The 22,673-nt window shown below is 46.3% G+C and overlaps 1 protein-coding gene across 2 annotated transcripts in view; it reads right to left on the minus strand.

Annotated features, from left to right (window-relative positions):
- The window catches only part of ADRA1B (adrenoceptor alpha 1B), a 57,965-nt gene extending 43,979 nt beyond the window's left edge, over nucleotides 1–13,986 (minus strand). Inside the window, exons 1-2 of one of the 2 annotated variants that reach the window (XM_033180423.1) lie at nucleotides 13,925–13,986; nucleotides 12,245–13,386 (exon numbers count right to left, since the gene is read on the minus strand). In XM_033180423.1, the coding sequence (XP_033036314.1) occupies nucleotides 12,245–13,193 (949 nt within the window). In that variant the 5' untranslated portion in view covers nucleotides 13,194–13,386; nucleotides 13,925–13,986. Of the gene's footprint in view, nucleotides 1–12,244; nucleotides 13,739–13,924 lie in introns of those variants that run through there. The other variant, XM_033180422.1, reaches the window with a different exon arrangement.
- Nucleotides 13,987–22,673: the final 8,687 nt, after the last annotated feature.

Here is a 22,673-nt window from a genome sequence, read left to right on the forward strand (position 1 = left end):
GAAAAAAACCCTCTTTAAAAAAAAAATACAAAAAACAAAAAAACCCCAAACTAACCTTTGGCGGAAAGTTTGCATTTCCTTTGATAGGAATGTAGGCAAGCAGCCACACTAGAGTCAGCAGGATTTGTCACCATTATAAATCAGGTTTGTGATATCACATTACATTTGTTGCAGATAATCTTGAAATATTTCCATTTGTCAGTACTTCAAAATTATAGTAGTTATTTATTTGACTTGCTGCTAGATCTTGTTTAATATGTTAAAGGACATTTTTTACTCTATAATAAATTTGTTTTTTCAACATTATAACTGTATTTCAATATAATTGGTTTTCTTTGAAATCCTGTGTCTTTTATCTGATGTGTCGACTGTAAGAAGGGGCTTCATCAGATTGCCAAAGGGGTCCGCAAAACAATGAAGCCAAGGAACCTTGGTGTTAAGGTAAATGCTAAAGGGCTGGGGACAAGGAATCACAAATGGGCGCTGTGGGAAGTGTCCCTAGAAGCTGGGAGAAGGGATCCTACCGCTTCCTCTTGATGCCGGGGGCCGATTAATGGCCTGAATATATGAATCGGAGATGTAATTTTTTGTTGCTGTTCCAGTTGGTGGATCCTCCTCCTACCGAACCAGCTGCCTCCCTGGATCTCCGCCCGGCCGGTGCTGGTGGTGTGAGCCCTGGGGCTGATGCCTGCGAATGACAGTGAGCCCGGCTTGCCCTTGGTCCCATTTTAACCTCCTTTTGGGGCACAGCCAGGGTGCTAAGCTCGGCCTCTAAGCAATGCATGTTAGCCTGGCAGGAAACTAACTCTGTCTTGAAGAATTTCAAAAAGTGTGCAAAACTAAGCCCCAAATTCATCCAAGCAGGAGATAGAGAGCTTAGGAGGGAGCAAGACACTGTGGGCAGACACCCTTGGAAAAAATTAAACGGGGCTCTAGGAGGAATGGGCCACTTGCATGTGCTAGAACATTCTGTTTCTGAACATTTTGAACTGAACTGCTCATTGGTGCAACTTTTATAGCACAATTCCTGCGCTCACACCAGAGAGGGGCACTTGAGTGTTCAAAGGGTGGTCAGATGAGCTGTGGGTGGGTGTGGCCAGGAGTGTGCTGTTGATAGAGTCCTAAGAGCAGAGCCTGCCAGTGTTGACAGATTCTACTGTATCCTGAGCTGACTCACGTGCTGTCATGCCAGGAGGGGTGATGATGGCTGGGGTGAAGATGGCCCTCCGCCTGCACTGATTCCAGCCTCACAAGTCCTTAAAACACAGCTCACTTTCCTTTTCCTCCCCCAAATCTTATTTCAGCCCACTCTTCTTTCTGTCTCCTCTGCGTTCTGGAGGCACCCATCATTCGGATGGCACCACTTAGCTTGTGCTGAAATTGATCCATTCCTTCATTTAATCATTTATTCCCTAAGTATTTAGTGCTGGCCAGCCATAGATTCAAATCCCAGCTCAGCCACTCACTTCTATCATCAGGGCAAGTAAAATAAATGAACACTTTTTAAAAAAAATTTCAAACCCACATTTACAAAACTCCTGCTTCCCACAAAATACACACATGGTAAGTCACATTTTTCCTTCTTAAATGGATGATGACTTTGCTCTCTCATCATGAATCTTTCTCTGGATTGTTGAGGCTGTTAGTGCCAGTTTTTCTTTCCTCTCCGTCTCAGGCTCTGGCATGAAACTGGGGTACTATTGGATGTCCACACTATAAACACCCTTATTCCAGGTTTTAAAACAGGGAGACATTTTTGTTGTTCAAATTGAGACACTTTTGAAAATAAGAAAGGGTTATTATGATAATTATAATTATGCTTTGATAATAGGCATAAAAGGAGACCATCTCAGTGAAATGGGACATATGGTCACCCCATTAGAGAACAGTGATATATTACCCAACAGAAAGACCCAGTGTGTCTTCAGAGCATTCACAAAGCCGGGGCACCGGTATTTTTGGTGAAATAATCTGATATTAAAGAAATCAAAGTTACCTGCATGGAAAGAATCAGAATATTGTTGGCCTTCCTTACATTTATTTTAGGGCTCTATGCATATGTATGTGTTTGTGTGTGTGTGTGTGTGTGTGTGTGTTTTAATTTATAATTTTATTATTCCCTTTTCAATACCTTAGGCCTTTGGAGGTCTCTATCTGGCTCTGCTATAAAGTCACTGGAATAGTTTTCTCTTTTCCTGCTTCTGCAGGGACCAACTCTGACTATATCCCTCTCAGAGGTGAGAGGCAAGTGACCAGGGCTAGTAGGGTGAGGGAATGTGTGAGGGCCAATTGGCAATGGGACAGTCTCCCCCAGAGGCAGGTGGAATGGCAGTCTTTTAATAAAGAATGAAGAGGCCGTCCATTTTCAAAATCCTACCTTGTGTCCACACGGGTCTTCACCTAGCCAATCCCTTTTCACTGGCTTCATTACCAGGTCCAGATCGGCGTTTTGGTTTTAGAATATGAGTCTATGACAGTCTGTTTGTAATGAACTTGTGGTAGTTTCAAGGAATGAGACAAGCCACTTAACCCCTCTAAGCCCATTTCCTTATTTGTTTACCTATTAATTTAATTTTTTTGAGATGGAGTTTTGCTTTGTCTGCCAGGCTGGAGTATAGTGGTACAATCTTGGCTCACTGTAACCTCCGCCTCCCAGGTTCAAGTGATTCTCCTCCCTCAGCCTCCTGAGTATCTGGGATTATAGGTGCCGCTACCATGCCCGGATAATTTTTGTATTTTTAATAGAGACAGAGTTTCACCATGTTGGCCAGCTTGGTCTCGAACTCCTGACCTCAGGTGATCCATCCACCTTGGCCTCCCAAAGTGCTGGGATTACAGGTTTGAGTCACCACGGCTGGCCAATGGGGCCTTATTTATAAAATGGGCAAAGCGTGAATACCTATCTGATGGGCCGTGGGACGTTCAAGTACTAGAAGAAGTCTGGTACACACTGTGTGAATCCTATTGGACATTGCTAATTTTCTTTTTTTTTTTTTTTTGAGACAGAGTCTCACTCTGTCACCCAGGTTGGAGTGCAGTGGCGCGATCTCTGCTCACTGCAAGCTGTGCCCCCTGGGTTCACGCCATTCTCCTGCCTCAGCCTCCCGAGTAGCTGGGACTACAGGCGCCCACCACCACGCCCAGCTAATTTTTTTGTATATTTAGTAGAGACAGGGTTTCACCTTGTTAGCCAGGATGGTCTCGATCTCCTGACCCCATGATCCACTTGCCTCAGCCTCCCAAAGTGCTGGGATTACAGGCGTGAGCCACCGCGCCCGGCTGGTCATTGCTATTTTTATGGAGTTTACTATGTACACATCACTGGGCATGAAGGACAAGAAGACAATTTGAACTTGGACCCTGCAAAGGTTTGCAGCCTGGCAGTGCTGCAAAAGTTGTGCACATCAGCCATTATCCCCAGAGAGAAATGTGACAAGCACCACAAACCAGGGATAAAGTGAGTGATTACTGATGAGGAAAAGGGTGGGATCCAGGAAGACTTCGTGAGAAAGGTGTCAACAGAACCACATATTTACAGATGAGCAGGAATTGGATATTCAGAGGGTGTGAGAAACACACTGGTAGGAGAGGGAACAGATGCACAGAAAAAAGAAAATGCGAAGTGTATTTGGGAAGTGGCAAATGATTTTCAATTGAGTGCACTCTTTTTTTTTTTTTTGAGACAGAGTCTCGCTCTGTCACCCAAGCTGGAGTGCACTGGCCAGATCTCAGCTCACTGCAAGCTCCGCCTCCCGGGTTCACGCCATTCTCCTGCCTCAGCCTCCCGAGTAGCTGGGACTACAGGCGCCCGCCACCTGGCCTGGCTAGTTTTTTGTATTTTTTAGTAGAGACGGGGTTTCACTGTGTTAGCCAGGATGGTCTCGATCTCCTGACCTCGTGATCCGCCCGCCTCGGCCTCCCAAAGTGCTGGGATTACAGGCTTGAGCCACCGCGCCCGGCCTTGAGTGCACTCTTAATTCTTCTTCTGGGCTCTGTGCTATTCATTCATTCATTCAGCTTGTGTTAGGCAGAGATTTGGTCACTGCTTAGAAGACATTCACAGTAGGTAGAGGAGAAAGAACAGTTAGGAGGTTGCTGGAGAGAGCCCTGAGGAGAGTAGCCTTAGGGCTTCCCTCTTCATGGGACCCTATGCGGCCTCAGCAGGGGCCCTGCAATGCCCCCGCCATGGCCACACAAAGTTTTCAGAAGTAAGGTGTATTAATGAAATTGGTTATTCCCCTTATTTAAATATTATTCCCATTTCTCCTTATGTAGGTGGTTAATATAGGGGCCATGGACATTTTTGGGAACCAGCTAAGAGCCGAGTAAAGATAGATTTTGTTTGGGTTCTGTTGAATATACGAATGTGGTTTACAGTCTTTTCTTTCTGTGTAGCTAGGTCACCACTAGCCACAGGAACTGCAAAGTGAAAAAACAGCTTCTAGAAATACTCTCTTGCCCACGATGCCAACTCACCTGATCTTGTGGCATCAAGAGGCAGGACCAGAGGCAGATTCATGATGGAAGAGTGTCCCCATGGTGCTGGCACCACACGTAGGTGGGTGGGTGGTGGTGAATCCAGGTCTGAAATGTATGCAGCCAGAAACTAAACTGTAAAAAAGTGCTCTAAATTTTATGTGCTTCTCCAAATTTGATAAAAATCTGAAAAATGTGTGTGACATTACCCAGAAGTTGTGAAGCTGAAAAAAGTCTTCTAAAACATCAATAATACAAGAGAAATTTTGACTTATCTTGCTAGAGGAACAACCCAATTATTTTTATCTTCTTTATGGTCTCACCAGGATACGGTGCCTCTTGGTTGCTGAATGACGGGCAGCCACACGCTTTTTCTTTCCTCCTTCTCAGAATAAACTCTGGCTTCCCCAGTTTCCTTCCTGCACTTCCTTAAATCAGGCTCAGAGCCCCACTTCTAGGAGAGCTCCAAAGATGAACCCATCTGACTGCCTGCATTAGCATCCATGTTCTGTCACTGATCAGCTGGGTAACCTGAGGAAAATCACTCAATCTCTCTGAGCTTCTGTTTCCTCATCTGTAAAATGGGGACAATACCAGCGCCCACTTCACAATCCTGTGGACAGGTATGAATAAGGGAATACAGAGAAAGCACCCCTACCCAGCATGGAGAGCACAGTAAGCCTGGCACTCAATGAGACCTAAATGGTAGCTATTAGTATTACTATTATCAAATGTGGTTAGGAAGCACAGTGACTGCAGAAACATTCTGCAGATATGGCAGGAAGCAATTTCCCACTGCTTCCCGGCAGACATCAGTTATTTTTACTAGCCACACACACACTCAGGTAAAGGCATTTCCTACATAACATATCTTAATAGGCTCATCCATGATGGCACTGCAGCTACACACGCACCTGCTGGTATTTGTGTGAGCCGTTTTGCTCCAGCAGGGGTGGGTGCCTCTACGACGGGCCCCACCATCCTGTCGGACCTGGCAGGCATAGCTCTGCACACATCATTCTTCCCTTCCCTGCCCCTCTGCCCCAGACGGCCGAATCTCACAGCAAAGCTGAGGCTAATGCATTCACCCAGCCCTCCTTCCTTCTCTCTTGCCCTCATTTCTTTCCTTCCTCCCGTTTTCCTCACAAATATTTGTTGTGTCTAGCCGCCATGGTGTCTTCTATGATTCCAAGACTTTAGGAGACTCAGTAAAGTTTGAAAAAAATTTCTGAAAGGGACTGACATAGGGTACTAACTTTTAATTTTGCCAAGTAAGATATCAACACACACACACACACACACACACACACACACATACACACACACACAAAAGCACACTGTTGCCACTAATTACCATCGTTCCATCAAAGAAGTGCTATTTCAGTGTCCCCAAATAGAAAAGACACAGTCTTTATAAGAAAAAGACAATCGTTTATATGACATACATTTAATTTTTAAAGGAACACAGCATTTTCCTAACTTCTTTTCTGATTCGTCATAAGCCAGTAAAATCTCTGGGTGCCAGATCTCAGATAAATGTTGGAGAAGAAGTTTACTGACAACAGGAATAATATAATGAATGTTTATTGAGTGCCAAATGTGGTATTTGATAGACTCTACCATTTACTAACTGTGTGATCTTGGGCAAGGTACTGAACCTCTCTGAACTCTAGTTCCCTCACCTGTAAAGACAGGGATGACGATGCTTGCACTGCAAAGCCTTCCAGGGATTTCTAGGCATGGGGAGGACTTGTGTGGTGCTGGCTGCATAACAGTCACCAGGGAAACTTGTTAAAACTAAGATTCTTGGCACTACAAGGAGAGAATCTGATGCAAGAGATCTACAATGGGGCCCAAGGACCTATGCCTTTAAAAACAGCCCCCTCCTCCAGACGTTTCTGATGAACAGCTAGGTTTGGGTTGCTCACAGCCCCTGACTTTTGAGTTGGACCTGTCTACTCGACTTACGTGTGTGGCAGATTGTTCCTAGCATGGTGTGTTCAGAGGAAAATCTTGGGAGGTATCTTGTTTGCTGTGTTCAGCCTCCCCCCTCCCACTCTGTTCCCCTTCTCAACAAATGGTACCTCCATCTACTTAGAAACCCCAGGGTTATTCTGAACACATTTCCTCTCTCACGGACTCTCCTATACTGTCACCAACACATCCTCAGGTCCTTGAAGCTGTCTGCTTCTCCACCTCCACTGCCCAGCCTGGTCTAGGTCATCATCATCTCTCACTGCCACTGCAAAGCCTCCTACCTGTCTCGTCTGAAGTGTATGCTCCACACAGTGGCTGCAGTCACTTTTAAAAGATGTGATTCAGACAGTGTCTTTCATCTGCTTCAAACCCTGCTGTAGTGGCCAACGCACTTAAGATAAAAATCTAAAGTCCTTAATGTGGCCTAAAAGCACCTGCATGGCCCGGCCTCTGCCCACGCCTCTGGCCCTGACACGCACCTGCCTCCCTTCTAATTCTCTGGGCTCTGTTAGTTCTCCACTCTCTCTGGCCTCAGGACTTTCAAGTGTGCCCCTCCTCCTGCCCACACCTTTCTTCCTCTATCAGCCGCCTTCACTGAATTAGCTTCTCCACACTGTTGAGGGTTCTACTTAAATGTCACTGCCTCAGGGACCTGTGATGTACTAACCCCTGTTTTAGAATTCTAGCAGCATCATACTCCTTTTCTTCAAGTCACTTATTGCAATTTATGTTCACGTTTGTTTGTGCATGTGTGCTTTTCAATATATCTGTGCTCCCCACTAGAGCCAAATTCTAAGAAATATAACTATTTTGCTCACCATTATATCGTCAGTGTAATGCCTGGACATGGCACCCACTGAATAGATACATATTTATTCAGTGAATGGATGAATGAGTAAAGATGTGAACCCACATCACCAGAAGGGCAAGGTCTCTCCCACTTTTTCTTTCTGGTTGGGGTGACTGACAAAATGTCTAATCCTGAGAGACCCTTGTCATACACAGTACAGGAGAACATCGAGCCCTGAGCTAGAACATGGATGACCCGCCCTGATATGTCATGGGTTGGTTATTTTTTCAGGAGTGAGCAGGCAGTGGAAGAAAGGCAGATTTTGCAACAGAAGCATCATTACTAGTTCTTGACAGTGTGGTTCTGGGTTTCCTGGAGAACATGTGCTATGAAAACAGGTTGCTAAAAGATAGCAAAAGGGCAAGGTATTTCCTTGGCGTGGTGGAACAGGTATGGGTCTGTTCTAACAGTCCTGGATTCAACTTTTGGCCCTATCACTTACTTGGTGTGTGACCTTGGACAGGAAGTTTTACCTCTCTGAGCTTCACTATATTCATCCATAAAAAAGGAGCAGTTACTTTTGCCTGTTGGGGTAGCTGTGAGGATTAATGAGATAATGTCTGTAGGAGGCCTAGCAGAATGTCTGGTACATAGTGTGTATCCAATACTGAATACAATCTCACCAGGCTGTAAGCCTCCTTCAATCAGGGGCCATGTTTGTTTTTGGCTTGATAACCCAGTATCTGGTGCAGTGCCTGGCATGTAGTAGATGCTTTAGGAAGTCCTTATTAGTGATTTAATACATGGTCAAATGGGTTTTACTTTAGCAGGATTTCCCTCTTCCAGGAAGGATTCCCGTGTGTAAAAACTTCCCCCTTGCCAAGTACTCAAACCAATTGATTTCCTTGTGGGCAACTCAAATCCATGTGTTTTGAAGTCTCAGAGCTGGAAGATGAATGCGTGTTTGTGGGGGTGGCTCTGTCTTGAGTCATCTCTGAGACCCTTATGCTTGCGGAAGGTGGAAATTTGTCAGCCCCCATTTGAATGAAAGGGCTGGAGGATCAAATCAATGGAGAGAGGGATTCCTATTTTGTTCCAATACTATAGAGAACACAACTGTTTCTTTGAAATTGAACTTCATTTATTTGGAGGGGAAAGCAGTTAGTTCAATAATGGCTTCCTGGTGCCTTCCAGCATTTTAAAAGACAGAAGAAAGATTTGGAGCAAGGCAAGGTTCCAGTGTTTTCTAAACAACTCACTAAGTCCAGCTACTGGTTGGCTGCCGAGCACTTCCTGCTACTGGCCCTGCATCCCCCAACTTCCCCTGCTGCTGCAGTGCACATCCTCAATAGCTCAGTCACTTCTTGAGACCCTGACCAGGCCTTCCCCAGGTGGGCTGGAAGTTAGTCTTCATTCTAATGCTTGGCAGTTGAAGATTCTCTGACATCTTGCAAATGGCTCATGGAGTAAGAAACACTGCTGTATTCTATTTCAATTATTTCCTGTCCCTCCCTGGCCTGTTTCCAGGGGCCAAATAAAGAGGTCCTTGTTTGGTGGAGTCCATCCCTGCTCCTGAGTAAGTGAGCACTGGTCCTTGGTCCAACTTGGTCTGAGGCCACAGGAAAAGGGTGAGGAGGACATGGGGGAGGGTGTCCCAGGTGGGGAGAGGGCAGGAGGAGACAAGAGGCCCTGCTCTGCAGGCATCCCAACCCTACCCCCAGAAATAAAAATAAGAGATGAAGAAAAACAAATGAGGCCCCTGAACAGGATCCTGTAGGGGGCAAAGCTATTTTCCCTCCTTCCTGGGAGAAATCCCAACCCTTCTCTCCTATGGAGAAAACAAACACAGCTATGGAAATCTTGTGCCATCCTGGCACCTGAAAGTCTATCACCAGTTGGAAGTTGCTCCTACCTGCACTTCTCCCTTTGCCAAACACAGTCCTCTCCCACATCTGCTTCCTCCCCTTATGAGTGAAAAGGTTTTCATGGAAAATTTAGAATTTGGAAACTTCTTCAGATTCCAAAGAAGTTATTGTTCTATATCATGCTACTTTTGCTTGGGTGTTATTTCAGCTCAGAGGAAGTAGAAACCTATATCTCTATTTTGCTGGAATGCTCTTCCTGAATCATTAAGAAAACAGTAATTAAGTACCCTCTTTGTTTGAAGCTCTTGAGTACTTTTTGAAGCCCATCCCAAACCCAAGTCCTAGAGTCTACATTCCCCACCTTATATGTTCGGTTTTCAGGGAAGAAGGATGTTGATGGGGTTGGCTCAGGGACAAATCATTGGAAGATCTCTGGGAGATCATCGCATGATAGTTGGAAAGTTTTCATTGCCAGAAGAGAAACAAGATAGCATCAGGGTGGCAAGAACCTCTCACTTTCTATTGTGTGGAAGCTCAGGACCTGAGATGCTAGGGGGACAAGGTCTCAGCAAGGCACAGACAGAAAGGAGAGAGACGATGGGGGTAATATGAGTGAGGAGAAACTGAGGGTGGGCTTGATGACTTACAAAGCAAGACCCAGAGAGAAGCCACATCATCTCACACTACGATGAGTCTGGGAAAGGTCTGAGATTGGCAGCATTTAAAACCCTGGCTTCCAGGGTACTGGGGCCTGAAGGAAACGGAGACATTTTCTGGTCAGTGATTCTCAAAGCCTGGCCTGTGGACTACCTCTTCAGAATCATCTGGTGGGCTGATTACACCTTCAGATTCCTGGGATCCTTCTGACTTACTGAATCCTGTTCACTGGGGGTTCGGCCCATGCAGCTACCATTGTTTATTAAGTTTCATAGGTGATTCTAATAGTTATCAAAGTTTGAGATCCCTTAAGCTGATTCAATCCCCTCGTTCTCCAGATGTGAGACCTGAAGCCCAGAGAAGCAAAGCAACAGGCCTAGGGCCATAGAGCTAATTGATGGCAAAGCTCAAATGGGAACTCTATTGCTACTAATCACTGGAGCTGTGTTCTTCCCATTTCAATATGCTGGAAGCCTCCTTACCTGTTTGGAGCTATTTCCCCTGCCCCTAAAAGCCAAAGTCCGCACCTTTGATACATTCGTGCATCCTGCTGAGGCCTTCTCCTTCCTGAGCATGCTCTGGTCACAGCCTCTGCAGGCTGGAGAGCAGGGGCAAAGGAAGAAAGGAGAAAGACTCAGTTCTCTTCCAAGACTTTAGTAACAGGTGTGGGATTGGCAAATGAGTAGAGAAAGAGAAAAGACACAGTTATACTGAAGGGGAGATTGGGGTTTGGTTTGTACTGCTCATAGCTAACTTACATTGAGCATCTGCTATATACCAGATACTGTGCTAAGTCCTTCCTATACATTAGTGCAAACTCCATGGAGCAAATATTAATTAGCCCCATTTTGTAGATGAAGAAACTGAGGCTCATATAGGAGTAGTCATTTGGCCAAGGTCATATGGCTAATGAGAGGCCAAATCACCTCCATCAGCTCCATGTACAGCCATGATCTTTGTAATGGCCCAATGCTGTGTGAACTGTCATCCATTGTAAACCCAACAAGCCTGCAAAACAACCCCGAGACATTGGGAAAGAAAAGCAAGCTTCCCTGCAATGGTATGTGATCATGCCTGGGGAGTAGAACTTTTTCAAACGCTTTCCACTTAACACTAACCACTGAAAATATTTCTGAAAGGCATTAGCCTGCAGGCCTGCTTTAGAAAAGATGACAGGGAGAAAAGGTTAGACGGCTTTGGAAAATCTTTTTCTTTTTTTCTTTCTTTTTAAATGGAAACGTGATATCCGTTTGCTTCCTTTCCATTTGCCTTTTTCTCTTGAAAGCATTGTGTCTTCAGAATTTATAGCTGCTTGAGGGATTTGGTTATATTTGGGTCTGACCTGAGACTCTGGTGTGATTGTAGGCATATGTGGTCCGTGGCATGTAGCAGCTGTTACCGCTCCTGATATCATGGCACATAACTGTGTCATGATAACCTCCCTCCCTTCATTTTCTGTAGTGTCCCCCAGGGATAGGAGAAGGAATCAAAGCAGATCAGTGCCTCAGAGGAAGGACAAGGGTTTCCCAGGCCATGTGGACAGCATGTGATGGATGCCCCCTTTTAGGGTTTACCTGCTAACCAGACCTTGACTTCTTCCTTAGAAAACATCAGGTAACCTTTTGAACAATTCAGTTAGTAGGACCACCAAACAAAAAGAAGATGAACACATTTTCAGAAGAGGGGGAGGACGCACTGAATTCCATCTTACCAGGATTTGGTGTCTGTCAGCTAAGGTGAGGGGCAACTATAAATTGATTCTGGGCATTCCATAAATCACCAGAGTTAGAAATATTTTTGGGTAAAAACTAAAAATGTGTGACCCTCTAGTCATCTTCTCTTTCATATCTCAAGCTTTCAATAACTTAAAGTCTGCTTGGGGCTGTGTGGCTGTAGAATGCTCGTATTAACTGATAATGAACGTAGTATATCTGGGTGATAGCTGTCAGTGAAGAGGGGAGGGAGAGAATGCAGCCTCTGCAAAGCTCTTGAGAAGCGTGGCTTCTGCACTAGCCCTGGAAATGCTGAATGAATGCTGCCTTTCTGTGTACGAGCTGCCTCCCTGCTTCCCAAATGCCGCATCTGCAGTAACTACAAACTATTTTGTATGCTGCATTAGTGACACTGCCTTAGCCGACACATCATTACTACTGAAATAACGCCGAAGTGATATTCAAGTCCAGTGTCCTTTTTAATTATTAAACCGAGGCTGTTGAGTGAGTCATTCCCCATACCAGATTTTCCTTCTGTGATTCTATTTCTAGAAGCTAGTACCTTAGCGTGTTCTACTAACACCTGAGTTGGTTTTTAGCCAGCTCCCCAATCTGCAAAGCCTTTGCAGAACAAACAACATTATTCAATCGCCAAACACGCACAGACTGCATAAGAAACAAAACCCACAAAAAACTTTAGAGTAAGCTCATCAGTAAACCCAAGGTCCAAAAATGCCCAGTTCCCCTCCTGCTAGTCCCCAACTTACCAAGCGGTAGAGCGATGAAGAAGGGTAGCCAGCACAAGATGAACATACCGACCACAATGCCCAACGTCTTAGCTGCTTTCTTTTCCCTGGAGAACTTAAAAAGTTTGACAGCTATGGAACTCCTGGGGTTGTGGCCCTTGGCCTTGGTACTGCTGAGGGTGTCCTCATGAAAGTTCTTGGAGTGGATCCTCAGGGTCAGCTCCTTGGAGTTGGACATCTCCTTCATGACTCCCGCCTCTAGGTTCTTGGTGGTTCTCTTGGCCACTATATAGACACGGCAGTACATGACTAGAATGACCGCCAGAGGGATGTAGAAGGAGCCCAGGGAGGAGAAGAGGGCATAGAAGGGTTCTTCAGTGACCCCACACTCCTTATCATCGTTGGGTGCGGGCTCCTTCCACCCAAGGAGAGGCCCAATGGAGATGACGGTGGACAAGACCCAGACACTGAGCAGCGCCAAGATGGCCTTCCTCCGGGTGACCAGCGTGGGGTACTGCAGAGAGTAGCGCACCCCGATGTAGCGATCGATGGAGATGGCACACAGGCTCAGAATGGACGCTGTGCAGCACAGGACATCCACGGCTGCCCAGATGTCACAGAAGATCCGCCCCAGCACCCAGTAGCCGAGCACCTCTAGGGCCGCTGAGAAGGGCAGGACGGTGAAGCTCAACAGCAGGTCGGCCATGGCCAGGTTGACGATGAAGTAGTTGGTGGGCGTCCGCAGGTGCCGGTTGCAGGCCACAGACAAGATGACTAGGATGTTGCCCACGATGGCAAAGAGGATGAAGGCGCCCAGCACCAGGCCCACAGAGATGGCCCTGGTGATGTCCAGCTGGGGCAGTGTGGAGTTGCTCGAGGTCTGGTTGGGGCCAGTGAAGTTGGCATTTTTCAACTCTCCCCAGTGGGCAGGTGCTGATGTGTTGTGGCCGGTGTCCAGATCGGGATTCATCTTAGAGTTCGCCCTCCATAGCCAGGGGGATGATTAGGCTCGGAAGGGCTGCGGCGAAGGCTCCTCAGCTGCCCTGAAACTTTGCTTCCCCCGTGGTCTTCTTCCCAGAGGCGCCCTCCTGGCGTGGAGTCATCTCCCCCGGGCAGCCCAGCCCGGCAGCACGTCTCCTGCCTGCACCGAGCCGCGCGCTCGCCTGTCAGAGGCAGGAGGAGGAGAGAGAGGGTACGAGGCGGCAGCTCTAAGTTTAATGGTCCACGTCAGGCGCGCCGGGTCGGGCTCGCGGGGGAGCGGCGGGGAGGAGGGGGCGGCAGGGCCGGGGGCGCCCGGCGGTGCCCAGCTTGCGCGGGTCTGCGGACCGTGGCGCGTCCTCTGCCCAGTGAGCGCCGAGGAGGGTCTGCTTTCAATGAGCCGCCTCTGGGCTGACTGCACGGCGGTGACATCAGGCGGGGGAGCCCGGCGCCCTGACTCCGTGCGGCACTAGGGGGCAATGCGGGTCCAGCCAAGGCGCCCGCAGCCCCGACGCCGCCACCCCGGCAAGCCGGGAGGCCAGCCGCGTCCCCCGCCGCTCCCAGGGCGCGCCCTCTGCGGGGGGCTGGGGGTGGGCGGCAGGGGCCGGGAGGGCGGGACCTGGGCGTGGAGATCGCGGGTCATCCACCCCCTAGGCGGCCCGCTGGCGTTATTTTCCCCGCTAGTCACTCTTCACTGTCAAAGGTGGGTTGGGGGCTGCTTACCTCTAATCGGGGCTCCTGGAGTCAGGCCCCGGATTTAACGGGATATGCAAATTGTCCGGCACCTAAAAGAGGGAAAGAGAATTGTAGGGTTAGGCAGGTGGGAGGGACTTGAGTCGGATCTGAGGCCAGCACTCATCCTTCATCTCGCTCCCCTCGCCCCGTGCAAACTCTTTGGCCCCAGTAAAATCCGGCTTCTCTTCATCTTTTCATTCGCTCAGGCATTCACTCATTTATTCAGCCGATTGTTACTGAGTCTCCACTCTCTGCCCTGGCTCTAGGCGCTGTGGACATAGCAACTGAACAAAATAGACGGACTTCTGCCCTCTAGGAGTGTACCTTCTCCCGACAGAAGACAGATAGTACACTAAATAAGCAAACGACGAGGTGTGTAATGTGATGACAGGTGTTAGGCTGAAAATAAAGTAAGGAGAGAGAAATACAGTGAGGCGTTTGTAGGGTGGGTTTGAAATGTTAAGTGGGTACTTGGGATGTCACTGAAGTGATATTTGAGGAAACCTGAAGGGAATTGAGGGAGGAAGCGAGCTGCTATCTAGGAGTGGGGGTGAGGGAGGTCAGAGACCTGGGGAAGGGACGTAGAGTATCTTGGTTATTTGTTGAATTTTTTCCTTTCTGTCTGAGATCCATGTTGGACATTCAGTCAAAGGGATGCACTCCCAAAGGTGGGTGAACGGTACTTAGAAGAGAAAGTATGGGGAAAGAAAGAAAGAAAGAAAGAGAGAGAGAGAGAGAGAAAGAAAGAAAGAAAGAGAGAGAAGGAAGGAAGGAAGCCAAAGAACTTTATGTTAGTTCACATTTATCCAACAATTATTATGTCCTAGACAGTGTTCTGAGTTCTTTTTGCGTTTTCTCGTGACTCTCATGAGATAAAGAATATACTCTGCATCATTTCTATTTCATGGATGGGACACCAAATTACAGGGAAGTTTAGCTGTTTGCCCAAGTTCACAAAGCCATGGAGGAGAGCTGCTGGGAACTGAACCCAACTGTGGGGTCTCTCCCAAAGCTGGATACTCAGCTACTATGTCACACTTTTCCCCCTGGGGCGAGGTAGGGGATGGAACCACTGTTGTAGATGGAGCTGCCTTTTGAGTAGTTAATTTTGGGGACCGAGTCACTGGTGCTGGGCAGGGACTCCCATGAATTGAGCACTTACTGATAGCCATGCATTTACTCATTTTCTTTGACTCTTTACAATTCTTTGAGAGAAGCATAACCATTGTTCATTGACAGATGAGAAACAGTGGTTCAGAGAGAGTCAGTTGATTCCTGAGGTCATAGGCTAGCAGATATACGGCAGAGCAATGGGCAGTGGCAGCTGGAGATTGAAAAGTAAAGCCTGATACCTTCTTTTACTCCAGCTCACAAGCCTGCATCTTGGGTTTCTCATCTTCTGCTCTTGATAGTCGTTATAACTTGATATTCACGGGTAGGGAAATCAGAAGTCACTCAGGGTGACTTACATCTAAGCTTCTCAACGTAGAGGTAAGTTCTTAACCTCTTTTTATTTTTATTTTTTGAGAAGGGAGGCAGGTGGTTATCACACACCTTTTGAAGGTTTTAATTTACTCCCAGCAAAATGCACAGACTCCACAAATGTGCAAAATACACAATTTCAGGAGGTTTCCCTCGGGTTAAGAAATCTGTGGTAGAGACAGCCCTGAAAATAGACTTTTTAATATTATAATTAAATTGCCCTAAGCTGCATTTGAAGATTTGAAAATAAGAGATTCACAAGTTTATAATGATTTGATCTTCAGACGCTCTCAGAACCCTGGTTTGCTTATCTTCCCATGTTGGAGGTGGTGTACTAGGGAAACGGACTGGCAAGCCGGACAAGTACAGAGCTGGTTAGCAAACTCTGTTTCCCTGGCCTACAGGACAGTGCTCCTTCTGCTACTGCAGCCACTCATGACTTACACAGTGGGGTGTGAGACTGGAATAACTTGGCAGCCCTCTGCCAGGGGTCTCTATTAAAAGGAGAGGCTGTCCTTGGTCCTGGGTGGCTCAGACTAGTCTGTCTGCAGATAGGAGCCAGCTTAGATGATCTTTGAGATCCTGTAGCTCCAGGTGGTCAGCTTCTCTTGCTGGATAAAGTGGCCCCTGAAGGCACCTGCAGTCCTTTCTCTCATGTATTTTCCAGGGTAGGGGTGAGAGTGAGGTATGAACTCAGTTCCCACCATTCCCAATGTATTTTCAAGTCTAAGATAATGGGGTTTACTTACAAGGGGGGAGGGAGGAGGAAGAGAATACCAGTAACCTGGCATGTAGCTGGCATTAGCACAAAGACAGGGGTGTAGGGGAGGGTAAGGGTGGGATAGAATAAAGAGCAAGTTCCAAATCCACATTTTGATTGTGGTGGCCCATTTCCCACTTCCCTGGGCATTAATTTCACCAGCTATTGAACAGCCAGCAACACACCATTGAATTTACTGAGGCTGTGTCTACATAATCACAGTAACCAGCTGCAGTGTGAAAACTCAGCCTATCAGACATTTTTCTGTGGTGGCAAAAGGCCAGGAGGAAAAAAAGAGCAAATCTGAGATTCAGAGATGGTTTATCCTCATTGTGAAAGAAAATAGTTTGTTACCTAGATGAGAACTTATGTCTTGATTCAGGTGTCAGGATGTGGAAGAAATTATTGAGCCAGATTGACAAGTTCAAAATCCTTGCAGGTTTCAGACTTGTTGTCATTTACCAGTGTCTTTCGTGAAGACGAAACAAAGATCTCATTGTAAGGGGAACAGGTATTAACCTTAATAGCAGCCATATAGCAGGACCCCACTCAGCAACCTTTGCTAATGGTGCGTTCCTTTCTGCTCCTCCCCTCCCTTTCCTGGAGATGCCTCTTAACCCCTCTGGCTGATTTTTGACCCATGGACTTGACCATTTGTTTAGGTGTCATGAGAATACAGACGATATTTCATTTTCTCGGTACTCCCTGGGGTAAAGCCAAGCACAGAGCTCTGACTCACTCGACGCTTGTGGAAGAAGAATCTTTTCATTATCCGTCTTATTGCATTAGAAACCTCTGATGTTGCAGAACTCTCGTTTCTGTGAACCCTCCAGGGGAAGCTGCCACTGAAGTTGACCTGTAGGGAAACTGAAGCTATGGGAGATTCAAGGATCTGCTTAAGACATCTATGGGAGGAGATCTGTCATCTGTGATCATGCAAATTTTCATGGTGCTCTCTCTAGCTTTCAATTTGACCAGGCTTATAGAGAAGCATGTACTCTGTGTAAGCACCATGCTAAGCACCGTGGGTGAATCAAAGATGATGAAACCAAGTAAACAGTAACCTAACACTGAGCTAGGTGCTGTGGGAGATGATGATAACGCTAAAGCACTTTTAAGAGAGTACCTACTGTGTGCCAGGCACTGTGTTATGCAATCTATGTGCATTTCCTCAACTATTCACAACAGTGCAAGGAGGAATTCTTTCCATTTTACAAATGAGGAAACTGAGGTTCAGAGAGGTTCTGTGACATGGCCAAGGCCATTCGGTGAGTAAGCAGCATTGGTATTCAAAGCATTGTTGTCTGGCTCCAAAACTTGCATCCTTCTCTCTGCACCAGACTGAGATTAAAACAAGAAAAAGGCAGCAGAAGGCTCAATGTTAGCCTGAAGGAAATAACAGCAGAAAACAGAATGTGACCAGGGTCCTGAATAAGGCAGAGGTCAGGGAGGGGAGGGCAAGGGAAAGCTGTCTGGGAGAAAAGATTCCTCAGTGGAGCACCTTAGGTTAGTCTTCCTCGCCTTCCAGGCCAGCACTTGATCTGCTGAGGGAGTTGAGAGCTAACTTGGATTCTAACTGCACTTCTGTCATTTAATGTTTACTGTGACTCTGGGCAGGAGAGTGAAGTGATGAAGAGCCTGGATCAGACACACCTGGGTTTATGTCCCACTTCCACTAATTTATTAGCTGTGTGTTCTTGGGCAAGTCACTTAACCACTCTGGGCCCAGTTTTCTCACCTGTGAAATGAAGATCAGAATAGTTCCTAGCTCTACAGGGCTATGGTGAGGATGACATGTGAAAATGTGTGTAAAGTGCTCGGCATAGAGTAATAGTAATACTATCTGCTAGGAGTTAGCGCTTGCTAGGTGCCAGGCGTTGGGCCCAAAGTGCCTTCTGTATATTATCTCATTTAATCCTAATGATAACATTATGAGGTAGGTACTATTATTATTGACATTTGATAGATGAGGAATCTGAGGCCCAGAGTGGTTAAATGACTTGCCCGAGGCCACAGGACTAACAAGTGGCACAGCTGAAATACAAAACACCCAGTAAATGAGGCTAAACTCAAAAAAGGAATTGGAGTAGTGAGGCATCTGCTTTAGGAGGTACACCAGGGCCTGTGGGGACTCGAAGGATAATTTTTGTCCCACCTGTACCCTGGTGAGAGGATGAGATGCATTCTTTCTTCTGGGTGGGGTACACTAACTAGAGCAAAGCCTTCTCTTCTACCTCCAAAGGCAGCAGGTCAGAGGCTCCCAAGAGTGAGGAATTTCAGCTCCCTCTGGAAAGGACTGTGTTTTCTCTGTGGTCATTACAACTTGTCACTCTCTGGTGAGTATGCATTCCCCCAACCCAGAACTTCCAGTCATACAGCACTCCCTGGTAAGACAGAGAGAGCTCAGTGGCAGCCCTTTGCAGCAGGCTGATAAAGATCAATTGGCAAGTCACCCAGGGGCTGAAAGTCACCTAGGGGCTGAATGCACATCACTTGTTCGGGGAGAGTCCGGGAGCTGGGGTGTGAGGCGGGGGCTGGGGTGTGAAGGCACAGGGTGCCAGAGGGAGAATCCGAAAGGCCTTCTGTTTCTGGAACAAGAGAGCAGATCCATTCTCTCTTATGCCTTTGTGCTATTCTGGTGGGACAGTGTAAACAGGCTGCCAAAACCCACCCATGCTGCTACAGAATCGAGGGCAAAGGGGAGTGTGTGTTGCTTTCTTGAATGACTCTGGCTGACCCTTGCTGACCATGGGCTTGCCACTATCACTTTGCCCAAAAATCTAGGGTGCCTCTAGAATTTCTCTGGGAAACGATCTTTAAGTTGCAGTCTGGTTTGAAGGTGGGCATGCCACTGTTTGCCCCATGACTTTCTCAAGATAGATGTCACTGTGCACATCACAGATCCTGGGTAGGGAGCAGATAGAGATTTTACTGGGGCAAAAGTCCTCCCAAGCTTCCTTGGTATTGCTACTGCCAGGATCTATTTCCCAACCACACGTCCTAAAGTCATCAAAGGTTAAAAAACAAAACAAAACAAAACAAAAAACCCCAGCAAAAAAATACCTAGGGCAATACATTCCTTACAGCTGACATTTCAGGGCTTTGGCCCCTCTGGGCTGCACTGCCACAAGTCAGGATGAGAGACTACGGAGGTGTCAGAACTAGAAAACTCTAGAGATCATCTAGTCCAGAGTCTGCAAACTACAATTCATGGATCAAATCTAGCCTTGTGCCTATTTTTGCAAATAAAGTTTTACTGGAACACAGCTCTGCCAATTTGTTTGCATGTTGTCTATGGCTGCTTTCAGGTTATAGTGGCAGAGTTGAGTAGCTGCAACAGAGACTGTCTGTCCTGTAAAGCCTAAAATATTTACTCCCTGGGCCTTTGCAGAAAAAATTTGTTAACCTTTCATCTAGTCTAATGCTCTTAATTTGCATATGAGAGCACAGAGGCCCAGAAAGAGGAAGAAATTTGTCTGAGGTAGAGCCAGGGTCACTAGCCAGGGGATTTGGCTCCATGCCCACAACTTGTTTTTGCCACCACTTTCATCTGTTTCTGCAGCATGGCACAGGCTCTGAGTTTGAATCTCGGCTTTAGTTGACCCAGATGTGTGACCTTGGGCAAGCTACATAAACTCTTTCAGCCTCTTTATTTTCATCTGTGCCCAGAGGATAATGCTTTCTATTTCTTGAGATAATGCACATTCTAGGTGGTTGTGAAAATTAACTACATATAGTCTGTGTTGCATAGGCTGGCAGCTGGCTCTTTAAAACACTCAACAAAAGACCTCTACTATTATTATATTATGTTCTCCGTAATTTATATATGTTTGTATGTATGTAGGATATGTATGTGTGTGTGTATGTATGTATATATAAGTTGTGTCTCTCACTCCAAATTTCTTAAGGGAAAGGGCCTCCTAAACTAAAGGCCTCTTACCTGTAGTTCTTAAACTTTTGGGTTCTAGGCCTTATTGAGAATTTGCTGCAAGCTATGGATGAAGCTGTGGATACGTTCTTTACCTTCCACTTTTCCTGAATTCCTTATAGTGGCTTCCTCAGTGCCAAGTCCTTGGTAGGGCCCCTTGATCAATTGATTTCCATTTTGTTACTTCTTATTTTTGTTTGAGGAGCCTCTCTGTTGTAACTCTCTTTGTCTAGGCGTAACCTCTTTCAATTTTGGGCAATAGAACGAATTCAGTGTTTCACCATTTATCATGGAACAGAACTTGAACTGAATATAGTGAATTGACGCCGGCCTTCCTTGTCCTCCCGGAGTTTATAGTCTAAGATGAATAACGGGAATGTGCAACGGAGGATGCATAGAGAATTGTGTCTGACATTGAACAGGGATGTGAGTTAAATAAGAAAATAAATAAATACATGACACAAATCTCAAATTTCTCCATCCTTTCTCTTCTTCCTTTTTTTGTGCTCTCTGAACCAAACCATCCAATCCTTTTGGGGGGATTTTCACTTGTAGCTATTAAGTTCAGAAAAGTCTAAACGAAGCGGTGGGAACCTTTTCCTTGGGGGCATCTAAAAATTGTATCTGGACAAAGTGTTAGAGCCCAGCTTTGGAGAGGACAGACCAGGCCCCAGGGGAGCAAGGCAAGGAAGTGATGTCAGAAGGCGGATTCTGCCTTCTCATCTCCCTTGTCTGGCAGAGGTGACAGTGTAGGGTCCTGGAATGAGTGTAGGCTTGCTTGGGAAATAGTGTGTGGCATGACTTGGGAATGGGGAGCATAGTAAAGGGGGGAGCAGGGTGAGAAAGAGGCAGTTTCCTTTGCCCATCTTCATCGTGCATTGAGGAAAGCTGGGACAGGAAATGTCCAGCATGTCTCTGCTGTTTACTGGACACCAAACCAAAAGATATGGAAGGTTGCCTTGGGAGTCCTGAAAAGACAAGGGGAGAAAGAGGCAGTATTTTGGTTTTTTGACTTCTTGTGACACTTCTTGAGTGAGTGCTCAGGGAAAGGGGAAGATTTTGTGGAGACTTTTAGACAGGAGCAGCCTGGTGTAATGGCAATTAGCTATGTGGTATGAATTGCAAGTGCCTGGGTGGGCCCCAAATATTTCCCCTGACCTTTGGAGTGCTACCCACTTACATTGCCTGCTTTCTTTGGCCCCATTTGAATTAACTCTGACTTACTGAGTGCAGTTATGCATGCAGCATTGTGCCAAGTGAATCCCTATGCATCATCTCATTTAATTCACCGAACAACACTTCTGTGGTATGTCTTAAACCCTTGCATGGCTGTAAAGGAGTCTCTGAAGCTGGATAATCTATAAAGAAGAAAGGTTTATGGGGACCATACAAGAATCATGGTGCAGGCCTCTGCTTCTGGTGAAGGACTCAGGCTACTTCCACTCCATGGTGGAAGGGGAAGGGAAGCTGGCATCACATGGGGAAAGAGGAGGAAAAAGGAGGACGTGCCAGGCTCTTTTGAACAACCAGCTCTCACTCACTCCTGCAAGAATGGCACCAAGCCGTTCATAAGGGATCCTCCAAACATGTCCACAAACCAAACATGTCCCACCAGGCTCCACTTTCAACACTGGAGGATTGAATTTCAAAATGCGACTTGATGGTGCCAAGTAAAGCATATCCAAACCATAGCATGGTTGACATCATTAGCTCCAATTTACGGGTGAGAAAACCGAAGATAAGAGAGATGCATTAACTTGTCCAAGATTATTCAGAGATGAGATTAGAGCACAGGCAGTCCAGAGAGGCAGAAGTTGTGCTAGGCTGTGTGCTACTGCACAACACAAATGTGTGCCCTTCTCCATGGTGAGGTTTGGGAATTGAATCTCTCCTCCTAACACTTCCTGGGGAACCTTCAGGGAGTTTATATCAGGATCCTGCCTTAACTCTTCCAAGAAGGGTGTGAGACCTGATTCAATAACTGTCTTTAAGGAGGGCAAAAATTATTGGTGTCATGATGGCAGCCAGCTCTATGTGTGTGTGTGTGTGTATGTGTGTGTGTGTGTGTGTGTGAGAGAGAGAGAGAGAGAGAACACACAGCTATAGATGCCAAAGACAAAGACAGCATGAGAAATGCCAGTTAACCCTAAGGAAGTAGCTTATTAAACAGCAAGCTGGCTTCATCCAGACAGATCAAATTCTAGCTCCTGCCACTTCCTGGCTTTGTGACCTTGGGCAAGTTACTTTATTTACTTAAGCTTCCATTTGTTTGTCTGTAAAATGGGGATTTTAATAGTATTAAAATCCACATGGAGTTGTTGTGAAGATTAAATGGAACTGTGCTTGGCACCTAGAAAGCTCTCAATAGATGTTAGTTATTATGGATGTTTTTGTATAATCTTAAAAACACACAAAAGATTTCTCAGTATCTGGAGTATTTAGGTGCAGATTTTCTCTGTTAATCTCTCAGCTATCCTTACAGCCCTTTACTTGCCAAATGATGTCACTGATGCATTTTTTTTCCTGACATAAATTGCCCTGAACAAACAGTGGCTGGTAAAAGAACA

The sequence above is a fragment of the Trachypithecus francoisi genome, unplaced genomic scaffold, assembly GCF_009764315.1.
Source record: "Trachypithecus francoisi isolate TF-2019V2 unplaced genomic scaffold, Tfra_2.0 Lachesis_group2, whole genome shotgun sequence".
In the NCBI taxonomy this organism is placed as follows: domain Eukaryota; kingdom Metazoa; phylum Chordata; class Mammalia; order Primates; family Cercopithecidae; genus Trachypithecus; species Trachypithecus francoisi.